Raw genomic sequence first — 27,165 nt, forward strand, 5'->3', positions numbered from 1 at the left:
TAGAATAGTTCAGGTTAAGATCATCTAGTTCCAACCCCCTGCCAGAGTTTTGGCAGACGTGGCAATTCCTTGTGCACCTTTGCTTTTTCAAGCATCCTTATTTTATTTGAAGGATTTGAGTGTATTTTTTTTTCTGTGACACTACATTTTCAGTGATGTGCATTTCAGTGTGATGTATTCACTGACAATCCACTATTCTTCACCTGTACACATAACACAAACACAGAGATAGCACCACTGGGACCTGCTGACCCAGCAGCAGTGCACAGCAGAAGCAGACCCAGATCCCAAGAGAGCAGCATTAAGACAAACACCCTCAATCACTGCAGGGGGAAGCACACAGGATTCACTCCATGAATCCATTTTTACAGGACATGCTCAGCAAGACCTGGACTAGATCATTTAGGGGGCTGGTGCTACACAGCCAGTGATCTCTCTACCTACTTGAAAATAACCTCTCCAAGCAAATATTTAGAGTAAATGTGTCATAGATTATAACAGAGCATGACCTCTACTACAAAAACAGCACCAAAGTCTAACAAGGACATGTATATTCTGCGCTTATAAAACCACTCTTGCACATACCTGCTTCTTTACATATAAACTTAATACAACACACAGCCTTTTAAGAACACAAACTTTGTAGTAGTGGCTTTAAATCAGAGTTTATCTGTCATTTTGGCTCCATGCGCTGCTCTTCCCTGCTGAGCAGGGAAGGAGGAAGCATTACAGCAATAACCAAGAGAAGCTGAGGTTCAGCTTGGTTTTGGCATGGAGAACAGGGCGCAAGGGGCTTCAGTCAACAAAGACTGATCACATCACACTTACTTGGAGGAGGCTCAGGGCATGCATCATTAAGCTTGCACAGTAAAAAAAAATAAGACAGGAAAAGTAGAAGTCACTCTCCCAACAGAAGTGTCAGGTTAGTCCCACTCTACCTTCTGCTAGCTTTATGATGCATACTCAACATAAATCACTGAGAATAAGAGTCAGAGAGGCAAAAATCAATGCTGTTGAAGGTGAGTTCCAATTTGTATTTGCTTATTATTGCTCCTATACTAATTGTGCCACTAACACTGCATAAACATGAAACTTACCAGCTGAAGAAGGCCACGGACCTCAAATTAGATATATCTTATTAGCCAGCTGAGAGTCCCTATTGAATATTTTTATTGCGGCCATACCAGAACGTCCCAATTAAGATAGATGACTAAGGCAAAAAAAGGGAAGAGGATGTGCAAAGTGCATAGTGGAAGACCTATAAAGGTTCAAGTCAGTATTGCTTATGCTAACAATACAAGAGTTTCCACCAGGCTTATTCATTTTATATAATCCTTGAAGCAGTATCCATCTGTAGAACCTAGTGCCAAAAACATCACTCAATTCAATACTTAGGTAGAACTCCAAGAGAGAGTGTGTGGAGAGCATTCACATCTGTAGACAACCAGGAACAAGTGTAGCTGTATTAAATCCTCAATTAGTGGGAGTTATTTCCAGCCACTAATGGCGTTAGGAAAAAACTGCTCCACTGGAGAAGTTGTGCCTATTTCCAGTGTATGTTTTCCCGCTGATTCTCCTCTGGCTACCATGATCCTGACACTGCAGTAGGTAGACCACTGGTTGTTCTGATCAAGTCATTCACATCATGTTGCTGACAAGGTGAGACTGTCTATTGCAAACAGAATAAATTCCAAGAAGAATTAATGAATTACTACTAATTGAAGAGCTAAGTGAAGAGCTGTAGTAGTGCTAGGATTGCCATTACTGTATCATTTAAAAATAATCTGCCAGTAATTGATATTAATGAACAAGCCTATTACACAAGTCATAACTGATCCTGCATCACCTGGAAATGGGTAATGGAATTGGTATGAGAGGGAGAGGGAGCCATGTGGTGTGTGAGGCAGGGAGAGATCTCTTGCCATAATGCAGAAAGCTGTACTTACTGGTTTCATATTAATGGCATTAATCACCTTTACCTCTGAGCCACAGAATGCATTTATAAAGCTGAGGAAACATAACTCTCAAGCTAGTTCAGTTACTGAAGGCCTGAGCTTTTACTGACAGCGCCCTGGGATTTCTGAGTGATGTCTCTTGTCCATAGGACCATCGATTCTCTGTATAAGGAACTGGTGGAAGAAGGATTGCTGATAAAAGCCAAGACCGTGAATCTCTCAGATTATGTTGGTAAAGTACATATATTACAACTAATATGGTGTTTAATCCTACCAAACCTCCAGCCATTCAGTGTTCACTGGCCCCTATTTCCAGTCAAGGGGGAGTTCAAGAGTAATTACACTTCCAGGACTTTCAAACTTGAATATCTATGCAAAGCAAACCTGCTTCTGCAGGGTGCCTGTTACCTTCCACTTATGCTAGTGAAACCAAGGGCCTCTTAGGAAAGCTGATGCTTAGCTCCAAGCACTAACACCTGGAAGCCTTGAATGGCTTTGTCTGTCACAAGCCACTCTGAGGTGGAACCAGGATATCCTTTCGGCAGCACTGGCCAGGCATTGGCCTTCAGTATGAGTCTGTTGAGCAGAGAAGACTCACCCTCTTACCTTTACCTCCCTGCCTGCCCATCAACTTTGAGCACTGCTTTGAGGCATATCTGGCCCTTGATTTAAGATGTGCCTCTGCCTAGTTCTGCAGTTCATAGACCTCTTGCCCAGTTTCTGTTACCTGCAGCTGCAGTCAGACATGCTTGCCTATGCTTTACACAGGAGGTGGAACCAAACCACTCTGTTGAAGGCTGAATTAACAAGTATTCTGCCCATTTTATGCTCATTAAAAGATCATGAAACAAAATACGGGAAATTTTCCATCATTCCGTTGCTCACCCAACCAGGCTGCATTTGTCTAACAAACATTCCCTGCCAGGGATGTTTTTAAAGCACATCTTGGCCAGTGGATAATGATTAACAGATGGTAACATCAAACTTGGAAATAGGCTGAGGTAGCTTTGGGCTATCTTCCCTTGACCCTGAGGTTTGTGGCTCTTCTGCAGTCCTCAACTGCTCAGCTCTTACAGGGCTGAAGCCTAAGGAAGGTCACTTCCATCCCAGTTCCTGGCAAAGGGACAGAGTGGAATTGTGCTACACAGCAAGTAAAGGCACTGAAATGTCCCCCCCTCTATGACAAACCGACATCACTGAACTAATTTTCTTGGTGACCTTATCTAAATTAGTCAGCGAGTATCCACCATGATTTATGTTCAGTTGCAATTAAACCCTTTGATGCCTTCTAATTAAATCTGTGAAGATTAATTCCTATCCGGGTCTTTTGATTTCTCCTAAAATAAAAGATAAAACCTGAAATGAATTTTGTTCTTCAGAGGGGAGGGGGCAGTTGCACCAGGGCTTGTCTGCCTTTTGGCCCCCAAATTATAACTCCCCTTTCTCTCTTAACCATTGCTAACATACCCCTGCTCAAAAAAGCTCCAGCGCTCTCCCTTTTTCATTCCAATAAAACACAATTTTTTGAGATATTCACCATAATGACATGCAATTGATGCTAAAAAATAATCACTGACTACATCATCACAGCTAGTTTTCCTGCTTGTGGCCCATCCTGCTGGATCTTTGTTCTCTAACATGTCTTGTGTATGGACTTTGACAGGGCAAGCAGTGTGATCATGGCTCTGTAACAAGAGCTGAGGCAAGATTCAATCAGTTCATGTCAGGGATTTTTGGTTGTCTTGGGCTGTTTTGTTTGAAGAAACACAGATTAAGTGCAAAGCAAAGAACCCACCAAATGAGGTGACACACTCCAATGTCTAACACAGCGAGAGGCTGAGATGTGATGCAGTTGGGAGAATGCTTGTTAAATCAGCTTTTCCCCTTTCTAAAATCCTTCTGACAGAGCATGTTTCACTGGCATCCAACCCTGCAGAATCCCAAACCTAGAAATCCTTTGCCAGTGAATGTGATTTATGGTGCTGTTAATGATGCTTCTCCACAAAGTTTCTTTCAAAGGTTATTTGAGACTGGCGGCTCTGCTGAACACCTTCCACAGGCTGGAAGGGGAATCCAGTGTGTTAACTTCAACTTCCTTTGCAGTTCACCTCTCCGAATTGCTCAGGGCCACATTCCACACCAATATTGCCCTGTTTGAATCCCTGTCCCCTGGGTTTGCTGAGAGCACGTTATATTGGTATTCTAAGGTAGTTTTTCATGACTCGAGTTATGCTTTCTCTAACAATGCACTGTCACATTTATGAAGCCCGTGCTTTCTCCCTACAGGCGAGTACAGCTATCTGGGGACCACACTTCAGCAGGCAGATAGAGAGCCAATGCCCTCTCTTGCAGATGTCAGACAGCTAATAGCACTGTATGGAATACTGCCATTAGGTAAGAGCACAGCAGAAATTACCAGAGGGCAGAATACAATGGCTTTGCTTCCTGTCAGTAACGTGCATTTTTACCGGCTTTGACAAGGCTTGATTAATCGTAATCTAAAGCATTTTGCAGTATAATTGTTTTTCAATTAAGCCTTCTGAGTGAAGACCGTATCAATTTAATAGTGCATAAAGGAGCTTGCACATGCTATTGTCAGGTATTGCGTTTCCAAACCATCTCCGTTTGCATGTTAACAGTTTGTGAATGGCAGCACATAAAAGGAAATCACTGGGGAAAGATAATAGCTAAAACAAGCTCCAGTGATCAAAATTAATCAAGTTAAGGGAAGGGCTAAGGTTGCAATTTACCTTTTACAAGCTGGGTAATGTTACTCAGTACTAAACAACACAGTCATTTAAGGAATTAGTCTGGATACATTTTGTACATCAGAGAGAACACTTTTAAATGCTCTTGTAGTTTGCATTAAGACTTTGCCAATACCTAACAAAGCTTTGCTGGGTCGGGTTGCATGCTTTTAATGGAAAAATCTATCCCATATTTTACTTGGGAATGGCATATGCCAGATTCTAGTGATTGCAAGAAGTGCCTGCCTGTCTCAAGGGCCCCTACCCATACTTCACTTGCATCCTTTGCCATTCCTGATCGGCTTTCAGGGAGGTTTTATCCTCCCTGGCATATCCTCCCCCAGGCTGTGCCATTGCCTGCTGAGCCCCTTTATAGGACAAAATAACTAGGACAAAATAACTAATGTTATTTTTGCCATTCCGGCAAATGGAGCAAAGCTGACACTGAGCTTCTGCTTTCCCCTCCCCTTTGCACGCCTCCCAGACAGACCTGTGTTCAGGCTGGTCTCTATGTACATGCTCTGAGGCTCTTCTCGGATGTTTTGTGGCTCTCCCTGTCCCCACAGAGGGCATGTGCTGTAGAAAGCTCAGTGCAGCAGTGCACAAGGCTGCTTCCACTTGGTCTCAGGTTGAGCTGTAGGGCAGCAGGAGTGCTCTATCTGCAGACCAGGTTAACAAACAGGATGCTCCAAACACCCCTTCCGTCAGCCTAGATGGGCTTTCCTTATCTAAAACACTCCCAGCTGGTTTTTGGATTAACTCTCAGGGGTTGGCTGCAAGTTTGACCACAGTCAGCTGAGAGAGGTCGGCAGTTATTGCTGTCTGCACTGACTACAATGTGGTATTTTGTATACCACATAACTCCTCCAAGGTTATGTTTTAATGCTATCTAAACCTACTGAATTCAAGCCCCAAGACACTCTCTGAGGCAGGAGGAAAGAGAATCCATACATTTTCTACCATTTAAAATTCCAGGGAGAAATGCCCCTGGACTAGTTAAACAAGAAGTATTTGTTGTAGCATTTTTAAAATGCCTTTAAGTAAAGAAAGCTCTTGCATGAGCCAAAAAGAGGCACAGGAATGGTTTTACCTTTTGGGTGCTCCGTTACGAATGACATTTCACTTAATTCATCTCAAAACTAGTTAATCATATAATGGTGTATGTGTGGAAGTAAAAGTTATTCTCATAATAATCACCTGATGGCAAGGAAAGCCCCCAGCTTAAATAGCATTGAGAAAATTATAAGCAGCTGAAGGAGAAATAAGAGTAGCCTCTATATTTCATCTTTAAACACAGAGGAGTCTGCTGCTCCCCTCATAATAAATTGATGTGTAAAAGGAATAGATTGGTATGGAACCACCAAATATTAATAAAGCCTGGGTGGCTGACAACTTCACTACACCCTGCACAGCCCTGAAATAATGGCATTCATCTTCGCAGTTGGTTCATTGTCATTTATTTGGGTTGTTAAAGCATTAGGACACAATAGGCAGCCTGACTGGATTTGGGTTTAGCTGTCTCCTTAACCCAGAGAACTTTTCCAGGCTAAGCCAGAGGCTTCTGCTGCAGCCCAGCACCTCTGGGGCCAGTTTCCCCCACTAGTCCCACAGTCTGATAGACACCAGTCCCAAAGACCTTCAGAAGTGGCAGATGCTCACACACATTCAAATTTGCCTTAGCAACAACCATCACTGCTCACACAGAATGGTTTTAGGCTTCGAGGCAGTGATGTTACAGAACTGCCACTGCGTACAGATACAGCATTTGACGTTTCCTACTACCTCCATCTCTAGAGGTTTACCTGTACCTAATTCATAGAAGAACAGAGCTGCAGGGAAGACGAGTTCTATCACCATCAGCCACCTAAATCTTTCAGTGGTCCTGTTTCCACAACACAGGCAATTCTTCCAGGCTTTCCCAGGTGATGGATGTATTTCTTACAGCCCAGAATGAGTTTACCTGGAGCTGCCATAGGCAGAGATTTAGAAATGCTGAGCAGTCATTGCTGCTGGCAGAGCAAGTAAAGCAAAGCAACCCTGGCATTTGCATTTGTTCACCTGAATAAAAGGAAGGGAACAGAAAAGGATCCTCCTCCTCACAGATAATATTGTACTTGCTCTGCAACATGCAGATGCTGAGTTCCAAACTGGGGAATACTATTAGCTCCTCTGCAGATGAGCTAACACCACACTCAGCAGGCAGGCTTAGAGGGCTTATTGGGCTGAGAGATCTGGGCTGTTTCAGCCTGGAGAAGAGCAGGATCCCTAAGGGTAGATTTTAGAGCAGCTCCCAGTGGACAGGGCTCAGAGCAACCTGCTTTAGTAGAACATGTCCCTGCCTGTGGCAGGGGGTTGGAACCGGATGAGCTTTAAGGTCCCTTCCAACACACACAAACCAGTCTGGGATGCTATGATCAGCAGTAAAGGGTTTTGGAGAACAGCTAGCCTCAGTGACAGGCAGTCAGCGTCTCCAATGCTCACTGAACAGCAATAACATTTAAGAGGAAAAATTACCCGAAAAAGGCAGCAGTTAAAGGAGATAAAATAAAACACATGGAAACATCTGGTTTCAGAATCACTGACAAACACAGCTCCAACAGACTCCCATTAGTTTGTTTGCTTTCAAGATGGGGAAGCTGGAAATTGTCAGCAGAAGGAGGGAATTCTCTTTGTCCTGTGTGCAACTTGAGTCTATGGCTTTGTCCAGTTGCAGAAAGTGAGGACTTGCTCTCAAAACAGATGCAAAGCTTAAAGCCAAAGGTACATCTCTAACCCTGCCTCTGACAGACAGCTGAGGAAGGGAGCTGACAACTGCTGTGTAACAAAGCAAGTCCCTGTGAGGAGCACCAGGCCTGTACACATAGCAACCAGCATCAGCTCCTTTTCAGTGCTGTTATCCTGTGTCCATCCTCAAACATTTATCAGTGAGTTACTGCTCTTTGATCTCACACAGATTCAGAGCTGGAGTTTGCCCATCAGAGTGTGTAAGTAAAGGTGGTTGAGTTGTACTACAAACAGGGATGCTAACTCAAATGTGGTAACTCCTACAGAATTGAGCTCAAGAGTACTTGTGCCATATTAAGGAAATAATTCACATTACAAATTATTGACAGTGGATGAATCACTCTATTACCTTTATGACAGACTTAAATTAAAACAATAATAATGCCATATGACTTTGTACAGGTTCTCAAATAGTCCATGAGAAGGCTCCTTTGGTGAAGGCCTTGTTACTAGCTGGACCTGCTGGTGTTGGAAAGAAGATGTTGGTCCATGCCATCTGCACAGAAACAGGAGCCAACCTCTTCAATTTATCTGCTTCCAGCATTACTGGGAAGTATTCAGGCAAGAGTGGCCTGCAAATGATGCTTCACATGGTTCTCAAGGTACTGTGTTTCATGTACTTCTCTACAGAGTTAGTTCAGTTCAGCACATCTTCTGCGGAACAAATGGGGCATTGAGTCATAGTTCCTCCACAGTGAGGAATATGCACACCAGTCATACAAGGGCAAAGCTGCCCCACGTCCAAAGGACTGCTAACCCAAATGGAAACTCCCTCCCTGCTTTCAAAGCCACGTGCTGACAGCCAGTGTGTGCTTTGCTGTAGAGGACTTAATGCCTCTTGAGAAATCACTTGTAGGAACCATATTTTTCATGTTAACAGTTGTGCAAGCTTTGCATTACCTTGAATATGAAAAGCATCACAGATAAAGGGAATTCTGCTCTCTGTTTATGTGCACACCAGTCAGGAATGCTTGCCATGCAGCATTTAATCAGATACTACACTGGGGTGGTCAGATATTTCCTCTCTGGGACTCTTGCTGTAAACCAGTTTTCTCCTATACTGCTCTCTGTTTACCTATCAGCAAGTGTTTTAAAAGAGGGAATCCTAGTTCAGGATTACATTAACAGAAATGTATGAGAAGCCTGGAAATTAAAGAAGGCATATGAACTGTGAAGGACATAGCCCAAACCCTCCTCAGGAAAATAAAGACACTCTCCTGGCAGGATTCCGTCCACATTCTCAGTGCTCAGTGTTTCTGCTAAGGAAGGAAGCTGGTAAACATTTCCAGATAAAATCCTCTTGGAAAGATAAAACACAATACATATGCTAGAAAAAGCCAAGTAAAATAGCTTTGCAGTGCCACTAACAGACTGAATTCAAATGGGCTTTCCCTGGGATGCGTTATCAGATGTACTGTATTAAATCCAGCATTACAGCAGGTTTGTGACAGGTGCCTCCATCCACAGAAAACCAGGAAAGTCAGGTTTCAAGCTGAAAAGCAAAGCAATCCCCAGGGACCCATCTCTTGCTGGTCAGAGCACTGCCGAAGGAAAAGCAATGGTGCTGTGATCATGCACCTTTGATGCTGCAACACTGACACTAGGTCTAGCACTCCCTGACACAAGCTAGTGCCATTAGACTGAGCTAATACTCCCTCTCCTCCCTCCGCTCTGCACATTTCACCCTTCTCCACTTAGTTTCTCTGCCTTCATCAATAGCAAAGCACATGTCTGGCTGCAGGCACAGTGCACACACCATCCTTCCCATCATCTAGTCCTCGCTACAGCACAAGGCCTTTAAACGCAGGAGAAGGGAGGGCACCTTTTTACTCCTACAGAAATGTGCCAGCTGAAGTTAAGGCTTTTTTATACATGCACATATATACATATAAAATATGTACAATAACTAGAGCATATATAAAATGTGTGTACACCTGTACACGTTAGATATTTAAGTCTAGATATACACACACATAGGCACATAAGTCCAGATACAGGTATATAAAACCCCTTACATTTTTCCACATTACCTGAGAATAAATTGAATTATTACCCAACACCTCCCCCAAAATTATGAGTCCAAGCTGACTTGTCTACTGTAGCTCTCACAAAAGCAGCCATGAGTTACCAGGATGGAAGTTGCTTGCAGTCATGTGATATAAGGGCTAGCCAAGCACTTGCTGATCAAAAGGTGTTCCAACTGCACCAGCAGTGCTGTTTCAAACTCTGCTCCTTTAACCACAGAGCAAACAGCACAGCACACTATTTCTTTCCAAGGGCTGCATCACTTGCATGCTCATTTCTGTTCAAACTCATGCTGACACAGCACCAGCCTGCCTTAGCATCATTCACATCAACTATGTTCAATTTCCTTTCCTAATTCCTTTGGTTGCTTCACCTCTCTGTGCCACCTTTTGTTCCCAGGGCTGAGCCATTGATTTGTGCTGCTGATTTTGACTCAGATTCTGTGGGTTCTCAGAGCCAGGCTGAAGCAGTCCTCCAGCCACACGGGCTCTCACCTCTGCAGCTACAGCCCCTCTTTATTTGCTCTTAACAGTGCCAAATGTGTCTCATTTTTCCTGCCTCTGGGGACTCTCAAGTCCCTGCCACAGTCATCCACTGCCTTCGTCCTACCAACGGTTGCTGCTTTTTTACAACATCAGGTGCTCCCATCCAGTATGCTAGTCCTGCACCTGGGATGAAGTAACCCCACACAACAGCACAAAGAGGTCTGGGCTGTAGCCCACCAGTTAGACAGCAGCTTTGGAAGAAAGCACTGGGGCTTCTTAAGGTCAGCAAGTTGAATGCAAGTCAACAGCATGTCAATGCAGCAAGAAGTCAGCCAAATGCTGGCCTCTATTAGCAAGAGTAGAGCCAGCCTCTTACAGCAATTACTGATTCCATCCTAATTGGCACTTATGACACCACAGCCAGACACTGTGTCCAGTATTTGGCTACCCTGTAACAAGACAGGCACTGACGCTATTGTAAGGCTACAGTGTACAGAGGCACACAGAGCTGACATGCCATGAAAGCCAATGGTATCTTGCCACTGCCATGTATTATTTAATGCTCTCAGTCTACTATCTGGCACATCATAGTACACCTTGCATGCAGATGGCCACTGAAAGATTCACCATGTCTCCATATTCAGATGTTTCTGGTCATGTTTTTTGCAAACAGCAACTGTGACTGTTGTCAAGCAAGCTTTCAACTCCAGCTTTCCACAAGTGCCTTTATATAGAATTAGTCAAGCAGAATACACACCTTCTACTTATAGTTGTAAGTGAATGACAATGAAACATTCTTTTTCTGCTATCTTATGATCCATGTAACCATTGCTAAACACCAAGATTTAATATATAATTACATTTAGTATCTAAGAATTAAGGCTGCTGTGATAAAGGTGGAGTAACCTTGCACTTCCAATTACCTATCACATCTGCAAACAGAGTTGCTGTAATGAAAAGAAACTCTGGAGAACATAAAATGACCATTAGGAAACTTTCCGGCCATGACCAAGCATTGGCTGCTGGCAGTTGTTTCGTGGGAGACACCCTAAACAAGTGAATAGCAATGGAAAGAAATGGAACTTTAATTTGTTTCAGATGCAAGAGCCAAATTCCTTCTTTTTCCCCTCCCTTATTTAGGGAGGAGACTTGCAAGAGACATACCAGCCCTGATCCAAAAGGAGAGGCTTGCGTGTTACTCAAAGCAGGCATTTTAAATGTCATAAAGAGGAAATGACTTCTCGTACTAGGACAGGAAAACACCAATGTTTCAATCTCCTATTCAAAGGAAATGTAAGGAAGATTAATTTCAAATAGGAAGGCTATTGGAAAAAGCTGTGAACACCAAGCCTGAGCACTTGTATTCTCCATAAAGACACAGCACAGCCTGCCAGGTCAGCTCTGCTTCAGAGTAAAGAGAGGCTGTCTCTAATGTAGAAGCACTTCCCAACATTCCCAAAAACAAAACTCATCCTTCAAGTGTGAGACAGAACATGCTGAAATATTTCAATTAAGCCACATTTTCCATGGACTGAGCCAACCTAAACTCTCTGCCAGCTTGTACCAACCCATAGCTTGGCTTGCCAGTGTTCCCATCAAGGCACAAACCACTCCTGTAGTGCAACAGCTTATATAAAACATGCTAATAAAAGGATAATGAAGGATAATAAAGGACAGTGAAAGATGCATAGAAACAAAACAAAATCCAGAAGGGACTGAGGATGGGAGGTTGGATGCATGACTCCACAACACAAAAGTGTGAAAGTGCAGGTAGTTCATAAGGCTTAACTCCAAGGCAATAAAAATGACAAGCACTGGCCTTCCATTAGCAACCGTACAGCAGACATCAGGTTAATCACCACCAGAGTGAGACAACACCTCTCAGGTCTTTTACCAGAGCCGCAGCAGCACACAGAAAGCACATTGCACAGAAAACACGTGGGAACATGTTTTGAGTGCAACACTAACCAGGCTAAAAGGTTGGGAAAGAGGTGGCCAGGAGGAAATACCAGCGGAGAAGTCATCTCTGTATATCAACATCTCAGTTTATGCTGTTTCTACTGAACAAGGGGGTTTACAGAGCAGCAAGCTGCAGAAATAATCACTGTCATTGTTAGAAGGCTCTTCTCAGGCTATTTGATTATGCTATTTAGCAAGACTATAAAAGTGTTACACAAACAAATGAATGCAATGGAGTTTATTTAACATTAATTTATATAATCCCATCATTTAGAGGCAATATAATTTCGAAGTCTGTCACTAATGTTTTTCTACTGAATCCGGTTCCTTTACCCATAACCACTGCTGTGTTGTCCCTTCAGACAGGTAATTTTTCTGGCAGCTGAAGAACCAGATACAGTTTACCTCAGTACATTGACAGAAGTCTCTGCGTATTTAGCATTAACATGCCACACAAGACTCTTCCATTACAGTTGAAATCTGGGAACAGTCTGGTCCGCCTTTCTTCCAGGCATCCCAAAGTAATTCTTCCCTCTCAGTGCAGTTCAGTCTACTAGATGCCTAAACCCTTTAAGTGTTAAATAACACCAGTGTTCAAACACACGGCGTTATTTCTGTGATAAAGCAGCTTTACGCTATCAGTTTACTCTGCATTTACTCTAGTGTCAAACAATGAAATTCATCCTGTTGAAAGGCAGTATTTATAGTTGTTTTCTGCCCAACAAACCAGGATATGGTGGCATCATCACTGGAGCATTTGCCTGTAAGGCTCCCACAGATAAGGTCTGTTCAGCCCTTTTAGCATCTTGCTACTTAAGCTGCTTTGAAGCTGATGAGTGAATATCAACTGCAGAGTATTGAGCGCCGCTGGCTCGCTGCGGTATTAGAAGGGTTAAGGAGCCATCTGCTGGCAGCTCCTGCAAATTGTTCATATCATTTCAATTACAAATTAATTATGTACAGTGCATTTAATTACCCATGGATTCAAACTGCCCGTGGATAATTCAAATGAAGCACTTTCACGGGGGATAGACAGGCTGCTACAGCTCTGCCAACAATTTAAATGAGACGCCGATGGATGCTGGGTGTCTGATCTGCCTTCGGAAAAGAAACAGCCAAGCTTATACACAGTATCAACACCAGAACATACGCAGGCTGCTCTATACATTTAGAGCATCACCTCAAAACAGAAAGCACAGCGAAGTCTCTCAAAGAAAGTGCCAGAACTGAGGTTATTCATTGTATTTCCATCTCCTCGGTGGGGAAATGAAAGGGACAAAAAAACACCAGATGACACATGGGACGGCAGTGAGCACTCTTCCTTAAGAGCTCAAATGTAAGTGTAGTCTGGTTTAAAACTTAAGGTTAGATTTTAGAGGGCTGGTAACCACGGAAGTGACCTCCCAGCCAAATGGGAGAGATGTGAACCTCCCTGCCTGCGTTGGCCCCACTGAAAGGGCAACACAGGTTCCCTTTGAAGTACACAAGCAGAGTTCAACCACTGCCAACAGCTTTTATAGCCTCTGTAACCTCCCCCACCCTTATTCCGCCATCACATCCCACTGCAGCATGAGGCGCACAGGTATGGAGAGTACATTGCAGAACAGCTATGTGGCTTCCCAGGCGCCATACAGCTGCATTATCCACACCATCAGAAGGAGACTGTTCTCCTTGGGAAACAACATTAGCACATGCATTAGAAGAGAAGCAACCCTCATCAGGATAAAGTGGGGAGAAGGCACAAGAATAGCAGATCCTACAGTGACAGAGCTTATTGGGGTGGTAGTGCATGCACACACAGGCTGTAAACCCGAGCTACTGACTCAAGCTTCATGGGGGAAAAAGGGAGGCTTCAAGGGAAACAGCCACCCACTGCCTCATCTCCAGTGGTTGTTAGGTTTCAGAAGGTGAAAGACAAACATCAGAACGCCCCAGCTGATTGTTCGTTCATTAGCGGTGCTGAGTTGGGTGAGGGTCTCCGAGTCAGAGCTTCCACTCATCACGGTGGACTCCATAGCAGGTGCACAGAATGCAAAAGCAGCTCTTTAAGAAGCTGTAGGTTTCTTTCAGCAACTTAAACCATGCCTCTGTTTTTCCTTCCAAGTCTTAATGTTACAGAGAACATCAGTTCTCCCATCTCGGCTGCTTGGTCATGCTACCACCTTACACTTCTTTCACCTCTGGCCTCCGAGCCTATTTACACGCACCCAGGCACTAACTGCATTCACCTGCAGTTGCGAGTGAGTAGGACTGACTTGTGTCTTCTGCAGGTGTCTGAGCCCTTGACTAGCAGGATACTCAGCAGAAACTCCCTATGCAAGGCTGCTGTACAGCTCAGTTTTGTGAAAGCCACAGGGTTGCCCTGTCAGGTGTACCTTGCAGAGTGTGTGCAGGCTTAGGAATATGCCAGACTTACCTCTGAAAATAGACAAATAGGAGATGGATAAAACAAAGCATTTGCCCTTAAAATTGCAGCTATTATTGCTGTACAAATTTATATGTTATGTCATTCTCGCTTGTACACTCAATACACTGCTGGACTGAAAAGTCACCCCTTCAGTTGTACATGCAGATAAACATCCACATAACTGCCTAGGTCCACATATCAGTTTCTGCAGCATTTTCACATTATCTTTCATGACACAAAGTTTTTCTTTTCTAAATCCTCATTACTAAAGCTAACCACTCAAATCCCTGCCTTCCAGAGGAAAAAGCTCAGCTTTCTCCCATTAAACTGTTCTGAACTTGGAGGTACCACTTGACATATTCTAGGACTGATGAGTTACCATAAATAAAGTGTCACATGCCAAAGATGGCATTGTTTCCACTTCACCCCATCAACAGCACAGCAAACAAGTTTAACATCCCTCATCTATTATTCTCTTCCTCATCTTCAGTCCATTTCTACACTATAGACACACACACGAGCTTGGTGCTTTGGAAATGTGTCTGTAATAATGAACTGTGCTGCTTGGAAGAAAGATGTTCCTGACTTAATTCTTCCTGCACTGTCTGTCAATCAAACACTGCACTTCTGATGTGTACAACCTATTGATTTTGTAAGCTTCCTTCCTAGAAGCAGCAGCTTCAACCTGGGGAGGGAAAGAGCAGGACAGAAGACTGCTGTGTCTCTCGCTGCCCATTGACTCCTCGAGCCGTCACTTTTGTTGCTGAACAAACTAACACAGCTCCGAGAGCCACTAGAAAGTGATTAAAATTTGGCAGCAGAATGTCTAAACTCACTGGCGTTTCTATAGCAATAGGGAGAGTGATGGGAAAAAGCCTGTAGCATTGCTGCCATCCTGCTGTGAAGCAGAGGTATAGTGCCTCTGACTTTGGAGCCAGAAAGTCCATTTGTATAGACACACACACACACACACTCCCCCCTTCAGATTTAGCAGCTTCTGCTTAAATTTGTGGGCTAGCTGCAAATTAAATGCTGTTTTGTAAGCCAGAAGATTGCACATCAGCCTATTTTACTTAAAGCTTAGTACTATCCCTTCCCATGCAACAGCCATGTCTTGCCTGACTCCCCATCTCTATCTCCCTTGGAAAACCAGGGAGGGATCCTACAGGCAAGGGCTACCAGTCTAAAACTGGTGGTGGCCCATTGTTTGCCATTGAACTTCCAGTCCAGGCTTCCTTTTTGCAGAACTGCAGCTGAATTTGGATTGAGAAATGACAGATAAGCATAGCAGTCAAAACAATCCCATTTGGATGGGTTCTAAATGATAGATTCCCAACTAGGAACGCTTCAGTTTGCCAAGGCTGCTAAACAGAGCCAGTGCTATCCATGAGTGCTGAACATTTCTGGAAGACAAATAACCCAGGCTCATTTTAACAGCAGAAACATGGATTCAAAAGCATAATTATATATGAAATTGTAGCCATTTTAATCAACTTCTTGCCTTCTCTCCCCATTCTCTCTTAGGTGGCCAAGCAATTGCAGCCTTCAGTTGTGTGGATTGGAGATACAGAAAAGATATTCTCTAAAGCAGCATCAACGGCTGATAGAGAGGTGAGGTGCTCCCTTTTTATTTCACTCCAGATAATTTCTTCTGCTGCATTACAACAGACACAAAGGAACAAGTGTATTTCTCAGCTTAGCACATACCGGTGTGACCAGACTTGGCAAAGCTTGCTTGATAATAGCTTGCTCGCTAACGTTTTCTGCTTTTAAGAGAGTCTTGTGACTTCTTCAGAGCCCCCAAGAGGTCACATTTCTCTCCTACACCTGTACTTGCTTTATATAAAAATAGTCCAGCTTTCAGTGCACTGGAAAGTAGAAGAGAATAATGGAGGCTTTCAAAACACAAGGCAAGAAACTAAAAGTTAAGCTGAGCTTTAATTGCTCAGCTCTATTAATGTGAGCAATCACATGGAGCCAAAGTGAACAATAAAGTAACAAGGATAAATTTCTACAGCAAAAACAAAGGGTCTGTGTTAAACAGATAAATTACAGATTATTTTCTTGGGGCTTCCACTGCTTCCATTCCTTCCTCTCTTGTGTAGCTTCCCCAGTAGAAAGAACATTTAAACACTGCCCAATAGGCACAGCAACTCAACCCCTGGAGCAGAGGGGCAACCCACCCAAAACCCTCATTAGATTCATGTTGCTTGCAAAATATTTTACTCTTAAAGCTCCGTGTGAAAAAAATTAAACCTCGTTTGTCTAAGGTGAGCCCTGTACAAGCAGACTGTGAGACAGACACAAGCCTGTGTTTCAAAAGACCATGGAAGCATCCCCTTGGATGAGGCTGTTATTTCTGCGAGCTGGTGAATGTGCAGTGATTGATGCCCTCTAGTGGTCGCCACACCGAAAGGGAACCTTTCTCTTGGGCTAAAACCTTGACAGCAAGTGCAGATGGGGATTAAAATTAAGATTAAAGGCCAAAAATTGCCTGGGCTGCTCATGATCTTTGTCTGTTTTGATAGCCACCGGTGTGGAAAAGCTTCTCGTCCTCCCCACCTCTCCGCCTGCTATCACATCCAGGGACCTGCAGGTATTTGACTAAAGGTCTCTTGTGTTGGTGGGAGAAGATGGCTCCAGGTTTTAAATCACTCATGTCCACTCACCTGTAGCAACCATTATCTACTCTCAGTCATTTCAGTGAGATGGAATTCCCCAACCACGCCTACTTCCAAACCTAAAATAATGTGATAATTCTCACTTTTCTAGAAACATTGCATCCTGGAAAATATTTGTACTTCCTTCTGATACACAAGAAGAGGAGGAAAGCTTGCAGCCTATGAGTAGCAATAGATGTATACATCACAGAGAGTAATTTAGCCAGCATAAAAGTAAATCCACATTTCGGCCATTGCCATGACCAGATCTCCCTGGCAGAGCAAAAGTTGGCTAAAACTTCCAAGGTACCTATGTAATGGCGGCTTGTTTTATCCTCAGAGAAGCCAAGTTCATTACCAAAAGCTTCCCAACAAGGCAATGGCAAAGATTAGATAAGATCTTGTGATCTGAAGTCACAGCAAACATAGTGTTTGGGTGTGGACAGAGCAGTCCTTGCTGTTCTCTTTCTTTCTGAGCAAGAGAACAGCAAAGACTTCTCCTTTGCTCCAGGGCAGACCCACTGTGCTAACAAGGCACATTCCTTGGGGGCAAAGCAGGCATCCTGCTGTCTTAGGAGCGTTGGGTGTGCGGGCACAAGGAGGTGATGAAAAGATGGCAGCTGGCACTGAGTGATGGCCATAGGAATAATTCGTCCAAGAGCAAAACCAGGAGTGAGATGTACTAGCCTGGCAAGCAACATGCCTATGCTTCCAGAGTGGAACCTAAGCCCTAGTACTAAGACATGCTCACCTTCTTATCATGATTAAGCAACTGGCAAACTTAGATGCACAGTATGACCCTAAGAATAAAAAGAATGAGAAAACCAACATCTAGTAATTAAGTTTACCTAGAAAATAGCTATGTGACTGTTAGGATTTTTTACTGATTTCCCCATTTCCTCTCTGCTGCAGCTTTCGTTCTGAAGAAGAGCTTTGTCTTCTTTCTGTCTGCTATGGCAGACAACAGAAAGATGGTACACTCAATGGAGATTCATGGGTGTTTATTATTGCCCTTCAGCTGAGAAGGTTTACAGGACATATTTTCTTCCTTATTGACATTAAGGAAGGCTGATCGGAAGTGGAAACTCAAGTTTTTCAGGGACCTCCTACTATTTAGTAAAGCCTGCAAGTGAGTGAGCGCTGGTGCCTTGGATGTTAAAGTCTCAATCATTTCTGACAAGAGGCTTCCAAGTCAGTAGTCATCTTTGATACACTGTCCTAACCCAGTTATTCACTTACAGCCTTATTGACAGCAGAGTGACACCACAGCAATTGGATTAAGCTTCTCCAGTCAATATTCACTTGGACATCATCAAACATAAGTATCCTATAACAGGTTTTGCCCAACACTTATCTGTTCTGTACACAGTAGTTAAGTGTTTCTTAGAAAGTCAAATAGTAAATTATTGAATTCATTCACTCAGGAATAAAACCTGAATTCAAAGAGCTTGTGTTCTCAGGTTAGAGCATCAGCAAGCTAGAAATCACAGCAAGAATTAAGGAGTGTATTTTTCACATGTAAACCATGAGTAGGAGTTGGTAGACCGTAACCTGTAAGAGCAGAGAGAATTCCAGACTAGGCTACATACCCTGGCATTATTTCTATCTGTTAAGGTTTATCAGATGCACAGTTCCAAGCAATATTTCTCCTTGAACTGGAAATCAGAATTTCCTTCTTTAACTGATTTGCTTCCTTCCTGCTGTTCAATAACAAGATCAGCAAATTCAAGTAGTGAAAGAAACTAGCACAAACCCACAGATGCAAAAGCAGAAACTGAGTGTTCACCTGACTTCCTTAACAACTTTTTCCTCCTTGTATTCACATGTACATGCTGAAGATGGGCCCAAAAAGACTGGAAAAGATGCTCCCCAAATTCCTGAAGGCTCTGAAAGCTCCGGACAGAGTGCTGCTCGTGGGAACCACCAACCGCCCCTTCGACGCCAACCTTAAACCTTTCTGCAAAGTCTACCAGAAAATCATTGTGATTCCTAGGCCTGACTATGCTTCCAGATTTGGCAAGTATTCCAAGTCATCCGGACTGGTAGCGGTGGTTTAAATCTGTGTTTATTGCCTGGTTAGCCTCAGAATTGACTTTAAATTCATAGCCTGGGTACCATCTTGCTTCCTGGATATTTAGGTTAATACTGATACACTACACCAAAGATCAAATAAGCAAAGTGGAATTTGGAAGAGTTTAAAACACTGTTCAGTGGTTCACATTTTGTCATGAGTTCAGTGTGCACCAAGTTCAGCCCAATCTGGTTTTCCCCTGTATGAAGGAATTTCAGTGCACATTTTCTATTTCAAGCTTTTACATAGGGATTCTGTATTTCTGTTATTTCTCTCCAGTTTCCATACCTGAAACAACACACTTTAGGGCCTCTCCATAAACAAAACCATCTCTGGAGGACTTTGTTTTGTCACTATCAAATTCCACTTTTCTACTTAGAGATCGTGAGAGTCATTGTCTAGGCATCCGAGGTTTGGCGTGTCTAGTCTATCAAATGCTTACAGTGATAGGCCCTCCCAGAGCCTGACAAATTCACTGAGTGCCCCATATGCTGAGATTCACAGTTTGTAAGGAAAACAGTGTCTTTTCATAGACCAATTTACACGGTCTATATAAAAAGACAAGCTTCCAGGAATGCAAGTTTGGTTTCAGATTTGAGTCACCTTGAAGTCTGCAATAGCTCAGCCTTGACTAGGAAGAAATGCTCTAAATTAAGTTTAATAATGTGAATCAATTACTACAAGAGAAAAGGCAGCTTCTCTGCATCCTTCAGATGTGGGTAGCAGAAGGGCTTTGAGCTGAAAGAGGGTAAATTTAAATTAGATTTAGACTGTTCTTCCCTGTGAGGGTGCTGAGGCACTGACACAGGGTGCCCAGAGAAGCTGTGGCTGCCCCATCCCTGGCAGTGTTCAAGGCCAGGTTGGATGGGGCTTGGAGCAACCTGCTCTAGTGGAAGGTGTCCCTGCCCGTGTCAGGGGGTTGGAACTGGATGACCTTTAAGATCCTTCCAACCCAAACAATTCTCTGAATCTATAAGGGCTTTTTTGCCTGTGGTTTAATCGCAGGTCATGTGGTTTAATACATTTTCTGGGTATTAAGGAATCAGGATGCAGTGTCTCATGAGCGAAAGGCCTGTTTAAGTTCAGTCTAAAGGTAATATGGAAAAAAAGGTCTGGAGCTATTCAGAATGGCTAAATTCTGAATAACACTTCAAGTTAGGATTCTCAGCAATGTGCTTCTACCAGCACAAATATACTGATCACTACACCAAGGAAAACAGACTCCCTTTGTGCCACTAATCTCTCATAGACCATGTCCCAGAAGAATACATTAGTAAAGGAAACCACATTCAGTTCAGGGACCTGGCTACACAAATTGTACCTTGACTACAGCATTACCTCCACAGTCACCTTATTACAAAAACCATGCAACTGGGTTGTGAAGTCCAGTTTCATGCTGCCTTTCACAGGGGCAGCCAAGGTATTGAGATGATGCACATTACAGCAAGCTCAAGACAGGTTTTGACTGCCTAACACACTGTAAATCTCTTCCACCCTCAGTAACTTTCATAGCATGGATGGGAAATGGTCTCTAAGAAAGCTAACATGTGTTTCATGTTATGTTACAGCTCTGATAAATTGCTAACAGATAAGCGATATGAATAAGACCTAGGGAAAGGAGGTGCTAGCAGCTGAATTTAGTTGTGTTCACTTCTGGGGATTGAGCTGTCATTTTCTGGGATTCTCACCACTAATTTGGAATCAAAAAACAAAACAAAATACAAGGCCAGCTGAAGGGATTTCAGCTGCAAACTTAGGAATGACCCAGAAAGTGAACTCTGGATACTTTAAAGCAGATTAAACTTGTAGCTTTACTACTTTGACGTCACAGTCATGACAGCACCTAGCTTGTTCTTTAGCTCCAACCTGACCCAAAGTTCAATGAAAAGATGATTTTTACTATACAGAGTTCTCGTCTTCCAATGCTGAAAATTTTCAGTGCCTGACACCCAATTTGAGAACTAAAGAAACTTGTTTTGACAGCAGAGCCATGACATAACAAAGATTCATAGCCACAGCGCACAGCTACTTGTCTGCTGCAACCCTCCCTTCTGTTACAAACCAGCATAACCCCATCTATGCATGATGGGAACAGGAAACATACAAAGAAAATCATTCAACTGGAAGATTCATGATCCTATACAGGTTTCTTGCTATTATTCACCCAGCAAGTTAGTACCCTGTAACACACATGATCCTACCTGCAACAGAAGCTGCCGCACACAATATATAGTTGTGCTCGCCCTTGTGTGCATCAATTCCTTGTTATGAAGTAGTGATTCAGCCAATAACTATTGAGCAGAGATATAATTCAAGTGGAAGATCACAATTTGCTTGAGTGAAAAATGTAGTCCAAAGTTGTCAATAGTTATGGGCACAAGCCTGTGATATCGACATTGCAATCGATGGGAGAGTGAGGCAGGTTTTCTCCCTTACATGACTGCCCCAACATTCAGTACCATTAATTTTCCACCCAATACTTTCATACTACATATAAGCATTCAAACACATGACACTCAGATCAGAAATTGCCTGTCTCACTCAAGAACCTTTCTAATCTCTATGCATGATACAGCATTTCTTTCCAGTTTGTTTCATGTAAGGCTCTAAAGGAAAGCATGGTGAGATGGCATGGAAGTTCTATCAAGTTTCTCCAGGACAGACTGTTACTTTACATAAGAATAACCAAAAGATGTTATAATTCCAATTAATTCCTTTTTGGAAGCAAAATCTCAGGCACTTCACAAACATTAAGAAAACCTTCATGGCACAGAGGTTCACAGCTAAAAGATACAAGCAGGTTTCCTATTTAAATAAGAAGCAAATCTCAGAAACTGACACCTGGCCTTTGCAATACATGCCTGCATAGCTGCAAGCCTTTGGCTTCCAAAGCAGACATTGAGGCCCCCATAGCAGCCCTCAGTTCAGCAGGAGGAACCTGTGATCAGGGTCCCAGAAATAAAAACAGCCTGTTAATGTAAGCACTTAACTCTACACGCCCAAATGGGAACATTCTGGACAGGTTCTCTTCCTCTGTGTACACACAAGCATATTTAAGTAGTTCTTGCCATTTTTACACACATACGCACATATGTGCCCTTAATGACTTTCTGAAAAGTATCGACCAGTAGCCAGCAAATGATCACTAATGATTAAAGAACAGATGTGCCTAAAGGCCACTTTGCTACAGATCTGTACATGAAAGAAACAGCAAACAAGAAGAATTGGAATCTTGGCTTTCCTGACTGATAACCCTTATTTTCCTGTTTCAATTTCAAAATGCATTTTTCCTGCTTCTCTTCATTCATGTCTTTGGCTTTCTCTCTTTTTTTGTGTCCTGATGAGCAGTGTTATGGAAACACATCATCCTGCAGAATGGGGGAGCAATCACCAGCTTACTGAACATAAGCTGCCTGGCAAACGTGTCAGATGGTTTCACCCCAGGACAACTCATCCGGGCAGTGCAAGCTGTGCTGACCAAGCTGCGCCTCTTGCAGATGAGCAGGAAGCCACTGAGAACTGATGAATTCATAGGTTTTCTGGCCACACAGGATCCAGTGTACAGAGAGGAGGAGGAAGCATTTAAGGTGACGTCAAGAGCTATGTTAACTGCCTGTCTTTCATCATCCCCTGCCATGTTCTTGCCCATTTGATCTAGAGGCCTGCTAATTCCACTCATGGGCTGCTGCATCACTATTTAAATGATGATGTATGCCTCGACAGCATCAAACACCCATCTCCCCATATGAGGATGTTTGGCAGTCCATGCTGCTGGGCAGCTGGACATGCTAGGCAAGCAGTCATTATTACAGGCAGCAAGCCTGGCATAGTGCTTTGCTGAGCCTCCTGCCTGCACTCAGCTCATGTTGAACATGGTCTTCAGGTGCATGGGTAAATTATGCAGGTGCCATTAGTATAACGCATTGGTCCTTTTTTCTTTCAGAGCTGACATGTTCAGCAAGCCTAGCTATATTATCTTGAGGAGGCAAAAAAAGTGGACATTCAGGGTCGGCAGGGTGTTCCACATAGGTATCATGTTCTAAGAAGTCCTTAGTTTAAATTACTTCAGACAGTAATTTTTCTTGTAAGAAGAGTTTTCATTTTGGGGTTTAAAAGAATAATTAGTTTCTGCCTCAAGTTTCATTCCTCTCCACACCCCCCAGGCTATAAAACCCTGAAAGCAGAACCTAGTGCATTTGAGATGCCTTACATGTACCTCAAATATACATGGATCACCCTGCAGACAACTACTTTCCCCACATGTAGTTCAGTAGTATTTACTCTTTCTTTCCCTGGACTAGGATTATCTTTATTCAGTGGTTAATTCTGCTTTCACTGTCTTGCTTTTTCTTTTCCTATTGATGGAAGCAGTTTATAAGGCTTAAGTACAGGTCTGTAGCTTATTTACTGTAGTGACTTCAGTGTAGCTTAGGGACAGCCAAGTTGGACCTGAACTACCTAGTGTGCAACACTATGGCTTAGCAGTACTGACACCCCAGAAGAATGACACAACATTGGATTAAGGCACCTCAAGCCTACTAAATGCTAGTGAAAGCCTTAGCCTCCAAACAGGAAAACCCTGCTGTGTACCAAGGAGCTGCAGGCAGCCCACAGCAGGGGCTCCAAATGGGATAGAACTTCTGTACTGCCAAAAGACCCCTAAAGAGCTTTCTCAGCCCTGAATCCTGCACAATTCTACCCAGACCCACTTATAAACTGTCCAGTTCTCCCAGCTGAAAGGTTTGCATTTCATTCCTCTCTTTAAATCCCCTCTGGGTTTGAATCCCCACAGCTCCTTGCACAACAAACAGGATGCTGTTTCTAACAACTTCATCCAAGTCGTCTTCAACTGCTAACTTAATGATAGTGCATATATCTCCCAGCCCTCTTGAATACTTTCCAGTTTCCATTTAGAGCCATTTGGCTCACTCAGTGCAGGCAGCATTTGTGATATTTGGCAAATTACTCTTCTCTTCCTCATGCTTCCTATCTAAACCAAAATCTTTCCTCAGGGAAAGGCTAATGGTTCAGTCTTGCAGCAAAGGAAAAAAACCTACCATTCCCAGCTCCAACCAGCAATCCATTTGTACCCTGAAACATGAGAGCTAGTATTTAGTAGAAGTCCAACTTGAAAATGTTATTCCACTTACTATAAATATGCCTGGTTTGCACAGCACAAAATATGCAGGCAGCACTTCATTTTCAGCACAGCTAAAAGGATCCTGTCCTCAGCGTCCCATGGCAATCGTTTCCTTGCATTAATTACAGCCCTTAAGAAAGTATTTCCTTTTATCTGTTTTAAATCTGTTTCTCTTAAATGCCATGGAACCTTGCCCCAGTACCTGTAATATGGCACAGGGGAAGAGGGCTGGTAAAATGGCCTTGTGTGTTAATTAACTCCAGTATCTTCATCTCTTCTCACACAGAAGCCCCTCTTCCCAAGCCTCTAATCGTTGCCATTGCTGGACCTTTTCTGTTGCTTTGTCTTTTTCTGAAGTGGGGAGGCTAAAATGCAGTATTCAAAGTGGAGATTAGTGCTGAGATGAATCTTTGATTTCTCTTTGCTGGAAACATGAATCTCCCTGTTTGACATTTATATTCTGCCAGTGTTCTAAAATGAATATAAATAATGCAAAAGTTGTGATAATGTGATTTCTTCAGTCAATTCACTCAAATTTCTGCCCCAATTACACATCTAAGTTTGTGAAATTATAAATTATTGCACCAGTGTGATTGATAGAAATCCTGACACAGAAATAACGTTAATCCTAAGAGAGCAAAAGGCAGTCCAACAAGCACACTAGATCTGCCTGCCAGTGACTGTGCCAGATTACTTATAACATGTAAGAAAACCCATACCAAAGACTTTGGACATCATTCCTCCAACAAGCAAACGTTTTAACTCTGATCAGTCACTTACTGTCAGTGACTCACATCCCCAGCTCAGATGCTGGTGCGTTACTGATAATTCTACTTTTCTTTTAAACGCATCTGAGGAGCTGGCTTCTAATCCCACGTAGTCACAACCAGCACCTTCTCTTTCTTATCCCACTCATGTGAAGGACCAGAAACAGCCATCTCCAGACCTCTTCCTGCACCAGCTATGTCTGTTCTCCATGACACAGGAATAGCTTGGCCTGAGGCAATTGCCGAGGCTGCTGCACTGAGAGCACAGGGTTTCCTCCCAAACACCTCCCATGACACTATCTAGATGTAGATACAGGAGAGATTGCATCATGTTTTAATCATCAGAGTCCATGTTCTTGAAGGAGAGCAATGGGAGCAGAGATCACAGTGATCAGGCTGCCCAGCTGGACATTTGATATCTCTCAGACTTTATTTGCCTGCTGACAGTATTTAATCTGCAATAAGAGATCCACATTGCGTGCCTGCCATCAGCCCTTTTCTGGGACACCGGAAGCTTTTAAGCAGCATGACACCAAGGACCATCGGAGACCAAGAAAGGAACAACAGGGTGTTTTCCTCCCTGTACACTTCCAATGCCTTTTCTCCCAGTTACTTCATTTGCTGCTGCCTGTAACACACACTGGGAAACTGGACAAGGCAGAACTCTAAAGGCTCAAGCTGGAGGTAGCATTTTGGATGGATCATGTGGAAAAGGCAGACTTAACAGGGTGCCGCATTGGTAGGAAGGTTGAAGATGACATTGGCCCAAGCAGAGGGCAGAGAAGACAACAGCTGCAGCATTAAATAGCGTTCTGTGGTCAGAGGAAAGACATCCTTTCCTGAGGCAGCATGTGAATGAATATGGTCAAGGAAGGCATTTTATCAGTCATGTCAACACCTAGTGGCATTTTAGTGTCCGATGTAGGCATGACTTTGCTGATAAAGGTTCCTGTATGTATGTATGGGGAAAGAGAAGCTCGTACTTCTAACTAAATCATTTCACTTTACATTTTCTTCACATGGCCTCAAACTGCCTTGCTGACATTACAGTCCAGAAGCTTGGCAAGTTCACAAAGCGACTCTAGCAAGATCATTTACAAGTCACAGGATTGTGAACAGGCATCTGAAAGCTATAAACAGGTTTTTAATGTTCAGGGCTTGCTTTGCTTCTTAAGCTCTCTCATTGAAGTAAAACCTGTCTGGTTTGATTTGCAGAGCCAGGAGAAGTGTATGCTTTGTTTATTGCCAAGATTCAGACCAGAGGGAGTTTTCACAAGAGCTGTATACCCTGGAAATAGGGTTGATCATAGAAGTTCTAACATTATCCATAACTATAGCAACACAAATGGCCCAGCTAAGTACTCCTGCTAATGAAGCACAACTCAAGCAAGCAATTGCGATACTTCTTGTTGTAATAACGTTCTCAAGAGATACAGGGATTTCGTTTCTGCTTCTCCACGAGCCAGCCATGATTATGAGAGTTTAGTGTTTTTAAAGGAATGCTCCATTGTACCAGTAAAAAGTTTAAGTGCTCTTTTATTTCTCCTCCAAGGTTTATTAAAACATCCACATGTGTTTTGGTTCTTCAGGCTTGGTATGCCAAGACCCCGCTGGGCAGGGCACGAACCAGAGCCCTGGCAGGCAACGCAAAAGCAGGAAAAGGGAAAGGAAGTAAAGGGAAAAAGTAACCTCCTTGAGGATTTTGCAGCTGGCAATACCCATCACAGCTCGACTTCATCAAACTTTATCAGCACAGAAGATGGGAGGAGAGCAAACACATTGGAATAATACACCCCATGTTAGAGGTCTTCCAAGAAAGAGAATTCCTTTCTGAATGAGTTTTACAAAGCTAAAACCCATCAGCTGAGACATCAATGTGACATGTAGCTCTCAGAGGGTAAAGAGTTAATGACCACTGAGTTGCTCAAGCATTATTTATTTGCAGAGATTTTAGGGGGCAGAAGGGTTCATTACTCAGCACTGTAACATGCCATCAACTTTTAGGCTGTTCTCATTTATTTCAGCGAGTAACTCTCCTTAAAAATTGATGTCACATTAATGTCTTTCATTACTTTAATACCCTATATGCTTTATAAAACTAACTGCTTTATATATCTGTAGGTCTAATGTGTTACAGTTCTCAATAAAACTATTACAGCTATAAA

General features: G+C 43.1%; 1 protein-coding gene across 1 annotated transcript in view; it reads left to right on the forward strand.

Annotated features, from left to right (window-relative positions):
- IQCA1 (IQ motif containing with AAA domain 1) overlaps positions 1–27,165 on the forward strand; it is a 95,224-nt gene extending 68,059 nt beyond the window's left edge. The window contains exons 13-19 of the mRNA XM_062642250.1: positions 2,105–2,187; positions 4,242–4,349; positions 7,889–8,088; positions 15,887–15,973; positions 18,861–19,038; positions 22,442–22,680; positions 26,590–27,165. Of these exons, the coding sequence (XP_062498234.1) occupies positions 2,105–2,187; positions 4,242–4,349; positions 7,889–8,088; positions 15,887–15,973; positions 18,861–19,038; positions 22,442–22,680; positions 26,590–26,688 (994 nt within the window). The 3' untranslated portion in view covers positions 26,689–27,165. The remainder of the gene's footprint in view (positions 1–2,104; positions 2,188–4,241; positions 4,350–7,888; positions 8,089–15,886; positions 15,974–18,860; positions 19,039–22,441; positions 22,681–26,589) is intronic.

The sequence above is a fragment of the Pezoporus occidentalis genome, unplaced genomic scaffold (genome assembly GCF_034315485.1).
Source record: "Pezoporus occidentalis ecotype Australia unplaced genomic scaffold, CSIRO_AGI_Poc_V1 ctg118, whole genome shotgun sequence".
NCBI lineage: Eukaryota > Metazoa > Chordata > Aves > Psittaciformes > Psittacidae > Pezoporus > Pezoporus occidentalis.